Source organism: Melanotaenia boesemani, chromosome 7 (assembly GCF_017639745.1).
Source record: "Melanotaenia boesemani isolate fMelBoe1 chromosome 7, fMelBoe1.pri, whole genome shotgun sequence".
Taxonomy (NCBI): Eukaryota; Metazoa; Chordata; class Actinopteri; order Atheriniformes; family Melanotaeniidae; genus Melanotaenia; species Melanotaenia boesemani.
Genome location: NC_055688.1, coordinates 35007289 through 35027334, shown reverse-complemented (window position 1 = coordinate 35027334; position 20046 = coordinate 35007289). Strand labels below are relative to the sequence as shown.

The 20046-nt window shown below is 39.3% G+C and overlaps 1 protein-coding gene across 1 annotated transcript in view; it reads left to right on the top strand.

The window, feature by feature from the left end:
- zgc:66433 (uncharacterized protein LOC321250 homolog) overlaps window positions 1-20046 on the top strand; it is a 53464-nt gene that overhangs the window by 11769 nt on the left and 21649 nt on the right. Inside the window, exon 2 of the mRNA XM_041990201.1 lies at window positions 17852-17931. Within this exon, the coding sequence (XP_041846135.1) occupies window positions 17852-17931 (80 nt within the window). The remainder of the gene's footprint in view (window positions 1-17851; window positions 17932-20046) is intronic.

The following is a 20046-nucleotide window of genomic DNA, read 5'->3' as shown; positions in this document are numbered from 1 at the left end:
GGTAAAAATGTGCCCCTCAGATTAAAAACTCTTATCTGTAATGATCTTATTGTAATCGTTTAAGAAAAATTAGGCCACTTAGCTAAAATTGACTCATTCTCTCGATTGTGTGGCTCTGAGAGGATTTAGCAGCAGGGAATCTCTGGATCAACCCTCATGACAGCTCACGGCCACTCACATATTGTACACACTCCGAGCTGTAGTGGCTGGAAGTGGGTAATCTTCCTGCTAATAATGCTTAGCGGCAAGAGGCTGTTGCACGACTGCTAGACCCTCTACTTAAAGATCAGAATGAAAAACATGAGTGTATTTCTTCAAGTTTAAAATACGCCAGCTTGCAGCAGTTGGACATTTTATTGTCAACAGGCTGTTCACTGTTTATAGCATAAGGCGCTAAATAAAAGTAAGATTTTTTTTATAGTGTTTATACTTTTATTCAAGGTTGTGATAGTAGTGAAACTGCCCCCAGTAGCTAAGTGCTGCATATTGATTGATTTAGAAAATATAAACCCATTATCTGAAAGTAGACAAGGACTGTGTCCCTCTACTTCAGTCTATATGAATTACTATTAAATCTTTCAGAAATTGTTAGCTGAATTATTGTGTGTTAGTTGCGAATATTGATGTTGTTGATAAAGAAATATAACATTGTTACTTAAACACAACAAAATTATCTGAAATTGTCAATAAATTATAAATGCAACTGTTTGGCGGATTTTATTAGACATCAAAGAACAGTATTGCTGAGAACTGAGATATCTTTGTTAGACATGCTAGCAGGTTAGCTTGGTTGTTATGCTAACCAGCTAGCATGACCCTTTCCATTGTTTACCCATTATACCCCAACTGGCTAACAAGACACTTTACCCATGTCTAGTCCTGCTAGCAGGTCAGCATAGTTTGTATGCTAACCAGCTAGCATGAGCTGTACTGTTTCCTAACCCCCTTTTGATAGTTTAAAGTTTTTAAACACAGTTTAACATGCTGTCTGTGTTGGGGCTTATTGGAAGTGTTTAATAATGAAGACAGTCCACTGACATCTTGTGTGCATTTGGTCATTTTCTCATCTTTATTATTAAATTGGTTGTCATCATCCTTCTGACTAGCCAACTCAAGCTAATGTTGACCAATTACCATTTGATCAAAGTATATCTCTGAAGCTTAGCTGCTCAAAGACTGTGCTCTGTTTGCTAACCACAGAGTCTCAGGGTGATGCTAATAGACACCTTGAAAGAGTGTAAAACGGCCTTTATAAGGCATATTTAGTCTAGTCTGGCTTCGGTATAAAAACAGTGCTGCTAAGACTACTTAGTTTCTTCTATTACAGTCTGTGATTCCAGATTTTTGTCAGTTCTGTAGAATCTTCTTTAGAGTTTGTTAGAGAAGAAAAATATAAATTTGTGTGATCTAACTAAAACAAATCTGAATTTGTTGGATTTAATACAAGGCAGTTCATAAAAAATAATTGCCTAGCTAAGGAAACAAATCCTATTGATAAAATAAAAGTAAACATGATGGCTAATTTTTCCAAACTCTGGTGACAAACAAACCTGAAGTCTTATCATTAGCCAGTGCTACTTAAATGGTTTCAAAAGTTGCAAAAGCTGTTGATAACTTTAAAATCTGTTATTTTACAATACACAAAAACAGCTGAGAGAGAACAGTGGAGGATAAGGCTGTGAGGGGGAGTATCTTGTTCACACATGCCTCATCCCTCCCTCACTCCTCCCTCTTTATCTTCCTCCTCCCCTCCTCTGCAGCATTACCAGTCGTGGTGACTGGGAAGAGAGGAGCGAGACGTGCAGCAGTCATTCAGTCCGTTGTTTATTTTTACTCCTGTATTGTGACACTGTAAGGATCTGAACTTCTTTTAATGGAAACATTTGGTCAGGAAAAGACATTTTCCTGTTTTTGACAATACAAGAAATCTAGATCCAGTTTCAAAGGAAGCTGTCATTTTTCTCAATTGTCTGCTTTATTGTTGTGACTCTCTATAGTATTTCTGATCCAGTCATAATCACACTTTTGCTGCTGCTCTGAGTACTAGAGCGGGATTTTTGTATGTAATCTGACTTTAGTGGAGCTCAAGAGAAGAGAAGCCTCAGAAGATGGTTCGACTTGGATGAGCAGACGATCGAGTAGAGTTACATCTTCTCTGCTGCAAAGACTGAGAAGTCATCACTTTACATGAGAACTGAGGAGAAAACCAGAAGTGGCTGGATTTGAGGATTCCCTATTCCCAGACGAGAAGATAATATAACAGACCAAATCTTTTTCTTTTTTTTCTTTTTTTTTTTTGAGGTGAAAAGTTTTCAAGTTTTCTCCTCACTTCATTGTCACACCATGGCGGGGATGTATGGATGCTTTAAGGGCCGGAAGTAAGTTCCAGACATAATATATTACTTATATTTCAACATCTTGTCCTCACACCTTCCTGACAGCACAGGATGACTAATTTAAGTCTATTCATTCATATCATCATAACAGCAGTATCTGAGTCTGCATGTGGATGTGGGTTTTACTCTGTCCTTTCATGTGGATTGTTATTTTCAGCACAAAGTAGAGACCACTGACGACTACTTGTGGGTAGTAAAACTCTAATCTGTAACTGGAGCGGGAGCACACAGAGGCTTGTAGCTAGTACAGCCTCTGGAACAGTTAGCTGCATGACTCAGAGCTGATTCAACAGACTAATCGATTGTAACTGGGAGGGAATGATTAGTCAGAAAATTGCTTTTGTTTTGTGGAGTGCAATCAGAAGGATGAGCGTGATTTCCTATAAACTTTCTTGGCACAGAGTCAAATCGTGTTGCTCAACTGTTTTACACCAGGTTACAGAGGGAAATAGTGAGACATTTCCCAGATATAATATTCAGTGTATGTGTGTATTCATGCTGATGGATGTCCTCAATGATTTTCAATGCTCTTAATTGGCTAAATTTAGGACTCTGGGCTTGGCAGTGTGTTCAAACCAGAGAGGTTCAGCATAACGAGTGCCTTGAGTTTTACTACAGTGAAGTATCTTTTTTTTTTCTTTTTTGTAGCAGAACTGCATAGGCGGGGTGTTGGTCACACTGATACCCCCTTCCACCGTCTTTGTCTTCATCCTTTTCGTTTCATGACAGGCCAACAATACGTGCTTTTAGGGCCACTCAGCAGAGCAGACAAACATTTTATTTGTCTGATACACGGAGAAAAAGTGAGAGATGAGCTGCATGACGTCTGTACAGATTTAAAAAGCTAAACACAACCACATTTAAGTTTACAGAGGACAAAATTAAGTTAGTTTAATATGCAAAATGTGGACGAATACTGTCTCTGAGGCTAATGTGTTTTAAGAAAAGAAGCCAAGTTCATTAAATGCTTGGATATTAAGCAGTTTATGACAAAGCTAAGAATAACATGGGGCATTTTTAAAAGGTGGTGTTTCCCTTCTCTATTCCCTAAAAGAATAAAAATAAATAAGTCACATCCTCTTGAAAACACACAGATATTAATGTCAATTAAATTAGTTCTAATAGGATTAATATAAGTTAGCCAGGACACACAAGTCTCATCACTAAAACTAGCAACATTAGCATCAGTGTAGTTTTATGTAGCAGTCTACTCTGTAATACATTCTGATGCCTTCCTTACAATCTGTTCATCTCCACATAAACAGAGGAATTAATTCTCCACGCCACTTTTTCCCTGGTTTGAGAGTTCTGGCAGCTTGTTCTTCACACATCATCTGAGCAGAACTTTTTCCATCGTACGGTGTTTGCTAACAGTTGTGTTACTGGTCAGAATTTTAAGTGGGCATGGTTCATTTGGAAAAGCAGGAAGTAGAAAGTTCTTATTTCTGCTTTTAAGCTCACTTGATAAGCTCAAGAAGGTTGAGTTTTCGTGGCCGAGGTGGTGAGAGACTATAATAATCTATACCAGTGGTTCCCCCGAAGAGCACAGGGGGTCCCCGAGGCTTCAGCACCGGGTCCAGCAGCTGTATGCACAAGTTCACGTGTTCATGTGTGTAAATAGTTACTTTGGTTGATGTAGGGGTATTTTATTTCTGATGTTTTTCAGACAAAAAACTGTAACGGCACTAAATCAACACCCTCATTTCACAGCCAGCGCATCAGATTCCATGTTCATTAGAGCTGCAACTAACGACTATTCTGATAGTCGATTAGTTATCGACTATTAAAACAACTAGTCGACCAATCGGATTATGTATCTCATAATTATTAAGTGGCTCTTATTTCACTTTTCAGCCTTTAAATCTTGCATGAGGTTGTTATGTATGTCCAACGTGCCTCGTCTTTAAATGTTTAAATTGTAGACGTACTTACGTGGTACACAAGGTCCCCTTTACAAATCTCACATGTATTTAATTTATTTTATATGTTTAACGTAAAGTTATCCCAGACTTTTAACGTCCCCTGCCACCGTTTTCTTCCCTGGTCGGTCGCCATGTTTTTCCCCTGGCGGACTTTATTGCGCATGTGTAACTCTCAGTAAAGATAGGACAGAAGACAATGTCTCACCCTGTAGGGTTTTCTTTTTTTTTTCCTTTTTTTGCCGACAATAGTTAACGGGTAAATTCATTGTCGACTATTTTTATTGTCGACTATTCTTAACGTCGACTAATCATTGCAGCCCTAATGTTCATCACACAGTACGCCACCAAATCCCAAAACTATTCTTACCAAAAACAATATATTTTATTTCCTTACCATTTCCTGGTCATTTTCAGTCTATCCACATTATTCTTTGACCACAGCGTATTCAACCAAAACAGTGAAACTGCGTCATGTGCCAGCGCTTCATATGCTACCATTCACAGCCATCTTGTTGATTTCTCGCAGGTACTGAAAGTGTAAATAAAGTTGGCTGACATTCTACATCTCGTGTGCTTTCAAACGATATCTTACACTTGAATGAGACTTCATCCGTCAGGTATAAAACTTTTAGCTTTAACGCAGACATGTCTGGAAAATTCCACAGTGCAGATGATTTGTCCTTTTGTTGAAAAAACTATAAATGAATAAATAAGGCTTTATGTATATTAGTACCTTAACTGTGGTGTTATGAATGGAAAGGAGTGTGCCGAATGCTTCAATTACCGTGAGAAGCTAGCTAATAAATGCATAAAACCTAGCATGGTTTCAACATGGGGTGGGCGTAGGGTCCACAGCTTTTAGGTAGTTGCATAAAGTGGGTCATCAGGTAAAATAAATTGGGAACCACTGATCTATACAACACATTCCCACAAGGGACCCCCCAACAACAGCTAATTCAGCATCCATCTTCATCCTGTCTCTTCTCTGAGCTCTCTCTAGCCAGTAAAAGTCAGTCCGATAGTGACTCTTGTCTTATCTCTTGCTTTGTCCCATTATCTCTTCCTTTTCCTCCTTCCTCTAATAATGTTGTCTTGTACTTTTTTTGATGAATCAACCACTGTGCATATCCAAAATTACCTAAATATGTTGATATCCAGTTGCTGGCGTGTCACATGGTTCATAAAGTGAAGCTCAGCTGAAAAGTGATGCTCCAGGTTGAAACAAAAGGTTGAGAAGAACAGTTTCTGTTACTTTAAAATCTGTACATACCCCACAAGAACAGAGAAATTTGTTCTCACAGAGAGCTGTGATTTAAAAAAAAAAAAGTTCTAGTTGGGGAGTTCTCGCAACTTGTTCTCGACACATTACCTGTGCATTACTTCTGTCTAAAAGCTATTGTGTTATTGCTCATAAACTTAAAGTGGGCGTGTTGATTGAGAAAACTGAGAAGCAGAAAATTGTCATTTTTGCTGACTTATAGGTTTTACCAAGGTTGAGTGGATAGTTTCGAGGCTGGCCAGAAGTACAAAAAATCTGTACAACATATTATATGAACTATTTAGACACACCCGGCGACGTGCCGGCAACAAGAAGTCTGAAATGTCATGGCTGGAATTAATTTCTTGTTCTTGCTTCCTTGAGAAAACAAACTTCTCTGTTCTTGCAGAGTATGTACAGGCCTTTACTAGTGTCTGCTTTTAACTATATATTTATGTGAATAAATATATTAAAAAGATGTTGGCAAAGGTTGGCTAAGTCTGCTGTTCCCATGCAAAGAAAGGGGGGCTTGGCACATATTCGTGAGAATAAAACTAAGGATAGCAGCACACAGCCTGGTCACAAGTCAAAAACCCTGAAAAATCCTACTTGAAGTTTGACTTCTGGGGTCGATCTGTTTACCCTGGAAGTTGTTTTCCAAACTAATCAGATTAAGTGCCCGAGAGATGCATTTCTATGTGGATGACTGGCACAAATACAAAGAAAAATCTGCCATTTTCTTGCATAAAAGTGTAAGTCTGAAGAGTATTTTGTTATGGCAACAGGCAATGTATTAGACTATGCTCATATATTTTTAACACTTCAGATTATTTTCTTTCTTAGCAGACATTGATTTCCATGAACAACATGGATAGTTTTAATTCTGTTTTTACTTAAAAAAACAAGGTGTGGTTACCTCCATACATTGTTTGACTGGAGTTTCATGGGAAATACAAATGAAGGCAGCTTTATCCTCCCAAGGCACAATTTCGCTGCTTGTCTTTGATCTGACTTTTCTCACAAGGCTCTGCTGCGTTTTTCTGGTCTAAGAGTCATTATGTAACCAGAGTGTGTACAACAAGAATGGTGATGCAGCCGTAAATGAATGTAGACTGTCCAGAGTGACTGATGGAAGTGTTTGGTCACTTTCTGTCTTGAGCCCATGTAGGGCTTGTTGCTAAGAGCACAGCCCCCTTCCAACAGGAGGGGTGTGGAGACGAAGGACAGAAGGTGGCAAAGGAAGGAGAGCTGGGAGGCGAGAGGAACCTTTTACCCCCTCCAAAAGAGACGGGCAGTCCTCCCAAAAACTAACAATGCTGATTAGCTGAAGGTTAACCTGATCGGATAGTCCCGAATCTGGACAACTAAAGCCAATTTCATAACAAACAGGATAATGCATCAGAAATGTCACCCTCATGAGTACAAAAGCACGGCTTGTAAAGTAGAAATATGTAAAAATGTGTGTTGAAAATGAAACCCGGATTTTACATGGAGATGATCACATCAGGTTTCTTACACAACCTCATTTACTTGAAGTAATTTCAGATTTAACGTAATCTGTTTAAGTTAAAAGTTCTACAAACTCACTAAAGTTAAAAAACCTTAATTTTTGGAGGCAACAAGTTTAGCCAACTGGTTTAGATTTTACAATGTGCAGCCAAACAGCCTGGTTCTGGTGAGTAATGTGAAGACAGATTCATTGTAGATATTAAAGTGTTTTTTGTAGAGTTGTCATGACACTAAAATATGCTGTTCATAGCCAATCTACTGTAGTAATTCTTCTCTAAACGGTAGAAAATGTGGTTAAAAAATACCATGATATATAATTTTTGTCATATGCCACTATGATGCATCTGTGGGAACTGTGGGAAGCCCTTACCTTGGCTGTAATCTACAGCCTTATTGCTAGATGTCAGTAAATCCTACAAACTACTTCTATTTTATGTACTCCTACCAGTCAAACATGTCCTGTGGTTTATGTTGCTAACAAGAGCCACAGGAATGACAAGTTATGTGTTTCCCAATAATCTTTTATCTTTCCACTGATCTCGCAGGCTAACTGGTCTACCCGAGTCTGGATCTTTAAAGAGTACTTTCTCCTCACTTCCATCAGAGTGTAAACCTTTTGTTTGTGAAGTGTCTTGAGATAACTTTTTCTTATTATTTATCTCTTCATGAACGAAGCTGGATTGAACTAGAATTGACCCTGGTAATCGTTAGTTTCTCACAAAAACTGGTTTACCTTGTTTTGCTGGAATATTATAAAAATCATTCAGTCAGACTCTTTTCTTGCGTGTCTGAGATGTATTTGATTTTTGCCTCAGGTTCACTATTGTGTTGTTGCTTGCAAACGATTCGCTGTATTATAGCGTAATAACTCCCACTTTCCTCGTTTTAATTGCAGGTTTTTGTAATTTCTGTACAGACTTGGACCGTGTCAGGCTCAGCCTCAATCACATTTTATAGCTGTGGTGTGCATGGACTGTTAGCATATTTCACTGTTAGTGGAAAGAGAGTTTTTTTTAAGTATTGTGTTTCTCAGTCATAACTCTCTTTAACTATCATCTGCTTTGACTGTGGTTGTGCCCTGCAGCATACTGTTTTTTAAAGGTTATTGTAGGTCATTGGTACATTTTAAAGTTTGATGGGATTAAATAATGACTGCTTGAATGTAATGCAGGGAATTTCAAGGTTCATGTAACAGGGCAACAAGAGTTGGAGATCTAGTCTTTTCTATTTTTAACCCTTAAAACTCTTTCTTTTTTTTCTTTTTTTTTTTGCTCTGCTTGTTTTTTAAACACACGTAGAAGCTCAACCCTTTTAAGCTCAGTTAACATCCAAACATTACTTTTCCAGGACAGCCTCAGCTGTCAGATTATGAAGCTAAAATGATGTAAAATGAATGTATGAATAGATATAGCAGCATAAAGGCCGACCAGAAGAAGAAAGCAGAATTTATTACTAACAGAACTTTGTAGAAATAACACACAGATCAACAGTGACCAAGCCTTTTCTCATCTCATCGTTCACTCAAGTCTTGGTTTTCAGAAGAAAAATTATGTTATTGAAACAAACACACAACAGAAACTATTTCCATGTTTCCACTTTTTCCTCATTTCCAGTTATTCCTGCTACTATTTACCTGCTATCCTCACTAAACCAACTCCAGCTCAGCTGCTTTGTGGCGCCACCGTGCATCAGAAACGTCTTCTTGGCTTTATTCCAGCCATAGAGGAGCATTATTTTTCTTCTTTTCACACACACATAGAACTTTCTGCTCACTGGTTGATCTTTGGCTGCTCCTGATTGGACGTTACCGTCAATCTAAGCTCTCTGATTGGTGGAAAGTTTGACAGGAAGTGGCTTCATCATCATGTCCAGGTCTAAGTAGAGGTCTCTTAGCAACATGGTAGTGATAGTGATGTTTTTATGATGGAATGTGATAAATGCTGTTTTCATGGATCATTGTGGATTTAGCAGATAGTCTCTGAATAAACACTACATTTAGTGGCTGGATTGTTAACCTCCTGGATGGGACATAAATGTCTGGAAAACTTGCATAGATCACCTAAAGGGTAACTATCGATCACATTTTACCCCACAGAGTTTCACGCTACTGTTCCTGAGACACTGACAATATAATCAATAGTGTTTGGGGGCTCCAGGATCTGAGTTTTAAGGGTTAAAGTTCTTCTTAAACTCTAAAACATTTCATCTCTGTTGTTATTGTTGGATATCTTTAACATCTGTACATCAGTTCTACATCACAAGAGAAGTTCAGCTTCTGAGTGCATCTCTGAGATCCTCAGATCAATTTTTAAGGGGAACTTGGTGACTTTCTTCAGAGTTCAGGAGTGGAATTTTATGAATAATTTCCCTTTCGGTCACCGTTTTTGGGTGTGGAATGGTTGACTAGGTCAAGGGGAAATACCACGGTTGTACCACGCTCCCAGTGAGGTATGTGCTGCTTGACAAGAGACGGAGAGACAAAGAAAGAGAGAAAGGACGGTGAGATAATAAGACAGGAGGTAAAAGAATGAAGAGAAAGGAGGGGAAGAGGAATGAAAAGAAACACTGGTGTGGATCTGTGTTATCTGGCCACATTCTTTCTATAATTTTTCATATCCTTTTATGGCCTTTTGGCTCAAATTGAGCTCTTTAAGAAAAGTAGATGGGCAAGAGAAAACTCATGAAAAAGCTTTTTAACATCTGGCAAAAGAAGAACAGGAGAGGGCAAGATATTTCTCCCTCGCTGTCCAGCAAGGACACTTTCTTTTTCACATGCTGTTCCCCATTAATGCTTTATTAAATAACATGGAGAAGCCTGTAATAAGATGAAAGATTAAAGATCCAAACTGGACCTCTGCAATGGTCGTTGTTGCATTAAAGCAAACCAGATCGAGTAGAACTCTTCCTTTTTTACGGTGTCTGAAGCCCTGATGCTGTTGAACTGTAGAACAGACATTTTCTCTTTATTCTAAATACAAAACTATAAACTGGTCACTGAGTTTATTTATTATGCTAATGTTGTTCAAACAATTGCACATAGAATTTACAGATGCCTTCTCAATATTTCCCACATGGTGAGAATTTGGTGATGAGGCTGGAATTTACAGATGTTCCCTAAACTCCTCGCGTACTGAGAATTGCATCTGCATGAACAGGAAGCTTCCATATGTGGAGGCAAAAAAGTGTCACAATACAGCATTAAATAATTAATTAAATGTCATTATTTCATTAAAGCTGAAAATACATGAATAAGTTCTTAAATGAATTTAATCAAAATATAATACAATTTTATGTAAAAGTCTTGGTATAACATAACATTGAGGCCTTGCATAACAGTAGTAGTTGTTGCACAGGGTCACTGGTGATCTGTGCAGGTCTGGAAAGATGTTTCTGTCCTTCAGTCACTTGCCACTCACTTGTGGTGGCACCGGGGGTGTCCAGTCAGATTTCGGTGGCCACCCCCCTAGCTTCACCTCTGGTCCCTGATCAAAACCAAACTCTCAAAATGATGCTGCAGGCATCAACATCTCTTGCATCCTGCTCTTTTTTACAATTCATGAGATCTTTTTTCTCTTGTTCTGCATATATTTAGAGCATCTAAATTCTGCAATAAAAACACCTCTCACTGGTGGTTTGTGAATAAGCTACAACAGGAGGACACCAGGAAACAAATTTCATTCACAAACACTGCTGGTCATTGAGCACATCGGTTCTCACATGGCTTGTGTTTAGCTCTTCGTTCACTGTGTACAGACGGCGCTGAGGCCGTGTTCTGTTTGAGCCTAATGAAAAATCATTACCACGCTTTAATCATGTTATCTGAGGCAGAAAGCATTACAGGATTTCTCAAACTGCTCAGGATAGTGGTGATGAAAGCTAGTTTTACATTGTGCTTCTCTTACAAATCGCAGCCGTACTTTGCCTAGCTCTGCCTCTGCTGCTGATTCATTATAACTGATTGCTGTTATAATATAATCTGGCTGATGCTGGCATGGTTTAGTGTTTGGTACAGAATGATTTGGACTGGGCTTGAACAGATTCATGTTGAGTTGGAGCTACCGTATGCTACTTTATTAGATTAGAGATGTAATGTGGAGATCATAACTGAGTTTATTAACCATATTAATCAGGAAATAAAAGATTATTTTATTTCCTGAGTCAAGATGATTTACAAATAAGCGATATGAGTCAGACATGTCTGCATCATAAGGCTGTGGTTCAATGAGCGAGTTAACACTGGTTCCATTAAGGGATTAGGACTAAACTAGACCAGATTTGCTTTACGTCTGACAGACAGAAACCTTGTAGAGAAAGTCATGAGTTCTTCATTCATCTGGAATCAGCCGTTTCTCTTTCTAGTTTTATGCTGATGTCATTTTTCAGCAGAGTTCCTTGATGAAGGCCGTTTCTGAGCTGAGAGCTGGACGACGTTCAGTCCAGCCGTGATGGGTTTATGTTGTATGGATTCTGACCGTGTTCTGTCGGCATCGGCTGGACAAGACTGAACTGATAGCAGATGGGATGACCGTTAAAATGTGTGTGTGTGTGTGTGTTCATGTATGTGCATTCCTTGTTTTAACACAGATTTAAGCTCATAGACAAATATGGACATTTACTACCTAAACTGTATGTGGGAGTTCTTCAGGCTACTTCAGCTGTCTGATAAAGGCAACCCCCTACTGGTCTGAATACCTCAGCATGCTAATCCACGATTATGTAATGTGGCTGACACACACACACACACACACACACACACACACACACACACACACACACACACACACACACACACACACACACACACACACACACGTACACGTGTTGTACTTTCAAATGAAGCTAATGATATGCATGAGTGTTTAGACTGTGTACTTAGTAAAGCAGCCAAAGTTAGTGGAAAAAAGTGAAAAGTAGCTGCTTGAATATTGTCTTGGAGCAACACAAAGTGGAAAAAAGTGTGTGTTGTACAGCTGGCCTAAAGGAAAACAATGAATGCCTCCAGTAGGCAGTTGTTGTGGGATCTATAAAATGATGTAACCTATATGTCTCTGTCTAAAGAATTCTGCTGTTTCTGTGAAATATAGTTTTACTGGTATAAAAACAGATTTATAAGGCTCTTCACACCCTTTTTAATGTGCCAGACTGCGAGATTGTTATTGTTTTGCTGTAAAATCTGTCTCATGTGCTGAGGGAGTGTTCTGTCGCGCTCATTAACATACATACAAAGACTCAGTCACTGTAAACGGATCATTCTATGGTTTAACTTACAAGGACATTACAAAAAAAATCCTTCAGTTTTTATTATTTCTGTAAATTCTGTAATTCAACCTTAGAGAAATACATTCCATAAATTATTTAAGAAAAACAAATGTGTTACTATTCAAGAACAGCCTTACTGCTTCCACAGGATTATTGAGGGAGGGTAAGCATCAGCCAGGTGCTGCTAATCCAGAGCACTTAATTAACTGATCACCAGTACGGGTGATCACCTCTGAAAGCAGAAGTTGTGGCGGTTTGCTGCTCTGGAGCATTAAGGTGTATCTTAACAAGATGCCAAGGAGGAAACACATCAGCTATGATCACAACTGTGGCAGTGCATCGATCTGGGAAGGGTAATCAAGTGGAAAACATAAGTAACCAGTGTTTCCAGGAGTGGGTGTCCCAGCATGTTCACTCCAAGCTGAAAAACTGTAACAAGCCCTGAAGCTACATCTCAGACTCTGCAGATCTCAGTGTGTTTAATTTTAAGGTTCAAGTATTGCTTGTTTGGAAGTGTTGCTGGAGAAAGCCTTCTCTCTCTGAGAGAAGGATATCAGCATAGTTTAACTTTGTAGAGTTGAATCTGAACTAGGGCTGGGCAATATATCAAGGTTTTCAAATATATCGAGACTTTATCAGACGCAATATAGAAGGAAGGAATATCGTTTATATCGAGACAGCTTGTTTTGAGTTAACAGCATATTTTCTTTTGCATTTTGCACAGCTGTATTTTTTGTTATTGTCATTGAAAATTAAATTTATTTTGTTTTAGGAGCATTTAATTTAATATAAAGGTACTTTAATTTAATTCAGCTGTTTTAATGCACATGTGCTGCTGATCCTTAATAAAAGTGTATTTAGCACTGAAGGCTGTAAATTAGAACTGTCTCTTTGGTTACTTGACAAAAAAAAGTATATCGAGATATATATCGTATATCGTGATGACTTTGTTCATATCGCCCAGCCCTAATCTGAACAGACAACAAGACCTTGAGAACAATGTCCTTTGAACAGACCAGACTAGAGGGGAGATGTTTAGTCATAATGCACAGCATGATGATTGGAGCCAAACACAGCACATCGGCACAAAGAGCCCAAATAGTTGTTTTGCAGTTGCAGGACCAGGGATGCATTATTATCATGAGTAGACCATTAACTCTTCTGTTAACGTGTTAATGTTAATATACCCAAATATTCTTGAGTCAAATGTGAGGCTTCTCTCTGCTGCTACAATTTGGCTGAAACTGACTAAAATGATCCCAAACACAAGAACAAATCTACAACATAAAGGCTGTAAAAGAAAAGAATCAAGATATTGCCATGGTCCACTCACTCACACTCACGAAAGCCAGTTAAAGATATTCCTGCTGAAAGTGGTTCAACGCCACAAATCTGTATACAAATTATCAAAAATCATAGAACATACACAAAGATGTCTCTGAACATATGTTGTCTCTGTAGCTGTCTTTTTATAAGATAAAAAAGAACAAAGATTGCCAACTTTTAGTTAATTAAGTTGACGGACTGAAGCTGTGGCTCAGAGTAAAAGAAAAAGTAGTTGTATTGTTATAAAACAATTTCCTTTGCTCTTTGATTTCAAACTTGACTGCTGCTTTCTTCTGGAAGCCCTCTGTTTACTGTAAGCCTGTTTTCCCTTTTGTCTATCTTCCCAATATTCTTCTGTTTATCTAACGGACTTTTCTTTCCTTTCATGCTGTTCTTTCCCACAACCCGTCTCTTTGACCCCTTCCCTCCCCCTGTCTTGTGTTTGTCTCGTCCTCCTTTTTTCTCACTCCCCCTCACTCTTTATGTGTTCCTCATACTACATATCATCTTTAACTTTCTGTCTGTGCAAATCCATCTTTCTGCCTGGGTTTCGATTTCCCTTCCCTCCTCTGTCCCCTCTCCATCGTAGATGAAGCGGAGGATGCCAGCATGGGGAGCCAGCTTTGGAAGTGAGCGCAGGTCAGTCACATTGACCCTGATCTCCAACCCCACCCTTATAGCCAAAGACTGTTTAAAGACTTCTTTATACACTGCCTGGCCAAAAAATAAGGTCACACACTTTTAATAAGCTTCTGCAGCAGAGGTTGGACTCTCCCATCATCATTATCACCATCATCATCATCAAAGCTTTCTCCAGCACATTCCAAAGATTCTTAATGTGGTTCAGGTCTGGACTCTGGTGGCCAATCCGTGTGTGAAAATGATGTCTCCTGTTCCCTGAACCACTCTTTCACAATCTGAGCCCCATGAATCCGGCATTGTCATCTTGGAATATGGCCATCCCATTAGGAAAGATGGAATAAACTGCTCGTTATCGGTATCAGCTGACCTTATGTTTTGACACATAATGTTGCTGAACCAAGACCTGAACCTAATCCTGAACCTAGACCTGACCAACTGCAGCAACCCCAGATCATAGACTGCCCCCACAGGCTTGAACAGTAGCACTAGGCATGATGGCTGCATCCCTTCATCCTCCTCTCTTCATACTCTGCTGCTCCATCACTCTGGAACAGGGTAAAACTGGACTCATCAGACCACATGACCTTCTTCCATTGCTCCAGAGTCCAGTCTTTATGCTTCCTTGCAACCTGAAACCGCTTTTTCCGGTTAGCCTCACCGATGAGTGGTTTTCTTATGGCTCCAATAAACATAGCCTTGAGTTCTACTGCTGTTTCTCCTCCATCTGATTCCACCAAACGTTTAAATGATCACCGATCACCATCTTTCAGGATTTTTTTCCGACCACATTTCTTCCTGGAAGATGATGGTTCCCCACTATCCTTCCAGTTTTTAATAATCCGTTGAACAGTTCTTGAGCCAGTTTTAGTAGTGTCTACATCTCCTTAGATGTTTTCTCTGCTTGACGCCAATAATCTGACCCTTCTGAAACAGACTAACATCTTTTCTATGGCCACCGGATGTGTCTTTCCACACGGTTGTTTAAGAAATGAGAAGCTACTCATTGCATCAGCTGGGGTTAAATAACTTGTTGCAGCTGAAAAATAACTGCCCATGCAGTAATGATCCAATGAGAGGCTTCTATCCATGTTCTTAGTTAAATCCAGGCAGTGACTTTTTCTCTTTTTTTTTTTGGCCAGGCAGTGTATAAAGCCTGCATAAATCGATCAAGTGCAGACAGGATTGCTTTGGAAGTTTTGAAGCTTTGTCAACAACATGCTTGTTGAGAAGCTGTCCTGTTAGAGCCTGCCCTCATTCATATGTGTCTGATCAGGAATTTGTTTGTGCATGTAAAAAGGAAATGCTAGCATGAACAGCGACGTGAACCAGAACTAAACTACTTCTCTGTCCAGATCAGAAAACCCAGATACGAGTATGAAATCGTATTTTCGAACAATACTTGTTGAACTGTTGGACATAAACATTTACAGCATCCCTCAGGTTCTGCATAATGTCATATCATAGACGTGTTATATAAATGTCAGTCTGTTGGTGTCTGTTTCCTAGAGATGTTATTCAGGCTTTTTAAGTGTGTGTGTGTTGGTGTGTGAACTCTTTGTGGCATCTGACAGGAAATGATTAACCCAGCACAAATATCTCATAACAGCAGCAGCAGTGTGTTTATAGACATTTGATGCACTTTATATCTAGTAAAATAAGAATGTGGATATAATAAAAAGTAATATCACAAAGTCAGAGATATCAGTCTGATTTTGTCTCTGCGGCGCAATGACAAGAGAAAAGGTGGAGATGATTATCATTATCTTTATTATTATTATTATTTTTTTCTGTTTCATGATTTTAAGGAGTTATGTTCATATGCTGCAGCTGATTTGATTGCGTAATGTTAATACTGAGAAAAGGTTCTCGGCATGTCAACAGACTCTCTGGAATGTTCCGCCTGTTTCTGTAATACACAACTCACTGTAAACACAGCTGACAAGAAACTCTCCAGTCGCTTCACCTGATGGAGGGTTAGACCCCGTTCACACTAACATTAAACATGACAGAATGAAAAAATTATTCTGTCCTGTTTATAAAAGAAATACACTGTTGTTTCTCTGCGTTAGTATATATATTTATTTTATATAAAACATTAATAACGGCCCAGAGCAGGGAAAACTTTCTAGCTTTTTCATATTAATAATAAATTATATTTATTTTAATATAAATTCTGGTTTAACTGTTTTAATGAAGAATAAGAATTTTATTTCGAGTCTCACTATAGCAGCTGTTGATTCGCTAGAAACTTACTTGTCTTTACTTTAAAAGGAAGCGTCGGTAGTCCTGATAGGCGGGGGTATGACTATATACATCAGTCCATGTTTAATGAATGAGGATTTATGAAAGTGCCAGTTTGGCCCCACCCAGGTCAAGTCAATCTTATTTATAAAGCACTTAAAAAAAAAAAACAAGTGTTGAACAAAGTGCTGCACAAGTTGGAAAAACAAATGCAAATAACGATAAAAACAAGAATAATAAAAGACCATGAGAAAGTCAAGCAGTGCCTTCACTGTCTGGTTTAAAAGCAAGAGAATAAAAATGGGTCTTTAGGGGTTTAAAATTTTCAGCTGATTGTGAGATCCTAATGTGCAAAGGGAGGCTGATCCACTATGTTGGAGCAACAAGTGAAAAACTCTGTCCCCACTTTGTTTCAACCTAGACCTCGGATCAGCAAGAAGGAACTGGTTGCAGATCTCAGCGATCTAGGAGGAGTGTGGGGAGTTAAGAGATCCAAGAGATAGGAGGGAGTTAACCTGTTCAAAAACAAAGACTAAAACGTTAAGATCAGTTCTAAAATGAATGGGGAGCCAGTGCAAGGAGGCCAACACAGGTGTAACATGATCTTTCAGGGACTGACGCACACCTGAGTACAGACTGTTAGAAAAATCAGGTCTGGATGAAATAAAGGCATGGATAACCTTCTCAAAATCAGAGAAGGAAAGAAACTGAAAGAAGCTGGTTCCCACCACAGAGTTTGTGTTTATCAAATAAAAAGACATTATCAAAAATTACTGACAAAAGCTTTATTACAAGGGAGTAAGGGGCTTTGAGGTTTGACCAATCTGTCAAAATCAAGCAAAACCATCTGTGTGGCTAAATAAAGCTACATCCTAGAGGAAAAAAATAGGGCACTACTCTGCTGTTTTTTAATAGATTTTTTATTTGGGGAAGGTTCACTCACTTTAATGTATAAAATTCTTAGTTTCTGCAGCAACTCTTTTCATGCTGAATTTTCCACCCACATAGAAAGTATTAACCTAAATCTTGCTGATGCAATGGCACTTAAATGAATGATAGCGTAGATAACCAAATACTCTGATCTGAGTTTGCCAAAGCCATATCAGTAGTTTGTTTTACCAAATTCAGCTATTCAGATGATCAGTTCTATCACTGGATCATAAGTTATTAAGCTTCCTCTTTCCTGTTGAACCAGCAGTGGATGATCTGAGTCTCCAGTCTCAGCTGGATCTCTCTGTGGTGGCTTATGAGGATGTTTTAAGAAAGGTTTATGCTCATTGTCTCTGTGTTTCTCTCAGCAGTGACAGTGCTGCCATGGCATCCAGACCTCCAGACTTGACCAATCAGGAGCCTGCTGAGGTCCAGGAAGAGTGCTCAGGTAGCAGTTTGAGTTTTGTTTGTTTGTTTGTTTTTTATTTGATTGCAGAATTTATTATTTGCAGAAAGGGTTGAAATATTAAAACTTAATGGATTTTAACTGAGTCCATGTTGAATCACTCTCTTTCAGCAGGTGAGTGTATCAGTGAAGTTAATGTGATTGTTGAGTTACATCTTTATACCATAAATCCCATTTCCACTGCACAGCTATGTGTCCACATTATCATCACCATCATCATCATCTTCATCATCATGAGGCCACTGTGACCACTCTGGTTGTAGCCGTTAGTCATCTTGAAACAGATCATGAAGTTTCAAGTGTTTTCATTTTTAACTTAAAGAAAAAACAAAACATGAATAATCTGTTTGTTTCATCGCTCACTTTGTTAGGTCCAATTATTTGTTAACACAGATATCTACCAAATATCAGCCAATCACATGGCAGCAACTCAACACATCTAGTCATGTAGACGTGGTGAAGACAACTTACTGAAGTTCACACTGAGCATCAGAATGAGGAAGAAAGAAGATTTTAGAGACTTTGAACGTAGCATGGTTGTTGATCTGAGTATTTTCTGGGATTTTCACACAACCTATAGTAGAGGAATGTCCAGTGAGCAGCAGTTGTCTGGACCAGAATGTCTTGTGGATGTGAGAGGAGAGTACACAGACTGGTTGGAGATGATAGAAAGGCAACAGGAAGTCAGATAAGTTTCAACCAAGATCTGCAGAACAGCATCTCTGAACACACAACGCGTCCAACCTTGAAGCAGATGGTTTACAGCAGCAGAAGACACACCGGGTGCCTCCTGCCAGCTAAGAACAGGAAACTGAGGCTACAATTCACACACACACACCAACACTGGACAATAGACGATGGAGAAACGTTGCTGGTCTGATGAGTCTCCATTTCAGCTCCACATTCAGATGCTCGGCTCATAATCTGCTGGAAACATCATGAAAACATGGATCCATCCTGCCTTGGATCAACGCTTCAGGCTGCTGCTGGTGTAATGGTGGGGGGAGATTTTCTTGACCCACTTTGGGCCCCTTAGTACCAACGTGGCCTGGTTTAACCAGCACAGCCTACCTGAGTATTGTTGCTGACCATGTCCATCCCTTTATGACCACAGTGGAGCATCTTCTGATGCTACTTCCAGCAGGATAATGCACCATGTCACAAAGCTCAGATCATCTCCACCTGCTTTCTAGAACATGACGATGAGATCACTGGACTCCAACGGCCTCCACAGCCACCAGATCTCAGTCCAGTAGAGCAGCTTTGGGATGTGGTGGAACGGGAGATTCTCATCATGGATGCAGCCGACAAACCTGCAGCAACTGTGTGATGCTGTCATGTTAATATGGAGAAAACCTCTGAGGAAGGTTTCCTACAACTTGTTTTGAGGGAAAAGGGGGTCCAACCCGGTTCTGGCAAGGTGGACCTGATAAAGTGGGTGATGAGTGTATGTACTTGGAAAAATGTGGACTTTAATATTCTAATACTACAAGTCTTCTGCATGCAAAGGTGAGCGAAGTGTACAAGCTTTCTCTTTAACCTTAAGAAGTGCTGCTGTTATAAAAATAACCAGAACAAGGCAACTTAGTCCTGCTCTTGTTTTTCCATTCTTAAAGCAGGGGAGTAGAGTAGAAAAGTCCATGTCATAGTTTCCCCTCAAAGGTCACCTTCTTCTCAGAGTGTCAGCTAATATTGACCATAGACTCCATTCAAATCCCCACGATTCTGAGTCCGTCCGCAGTCAGGTTAGGGGCCTAGAAAATGTATACAAGGAAATTCTGATATCTCAACCTCGCCATGACAATGAAGGTATGGTGGCCTTCCACTGATTCAATGACCTTTTTAAAGTTTCTGTGAGTGTAGAGCTTTAATTTAATACTGCATTGTGCCTTAAAATAGCACAATAAATGGCACAGTAGGGTGGTGCTTCCCCCTGATATTTCATTTTGCCTGTGCTGATGGCCATCACTGAAAACCATGTTGGAAGCGCCTCAAGCAAACCCAGGACTTTGTCGTGTCGGGCGCTGTAAGGGAGCGAAGGACTTGCATCCAAGACCTCTTTGTAGAAATTGGCTGAAAAATCTAATTATTTTCCAA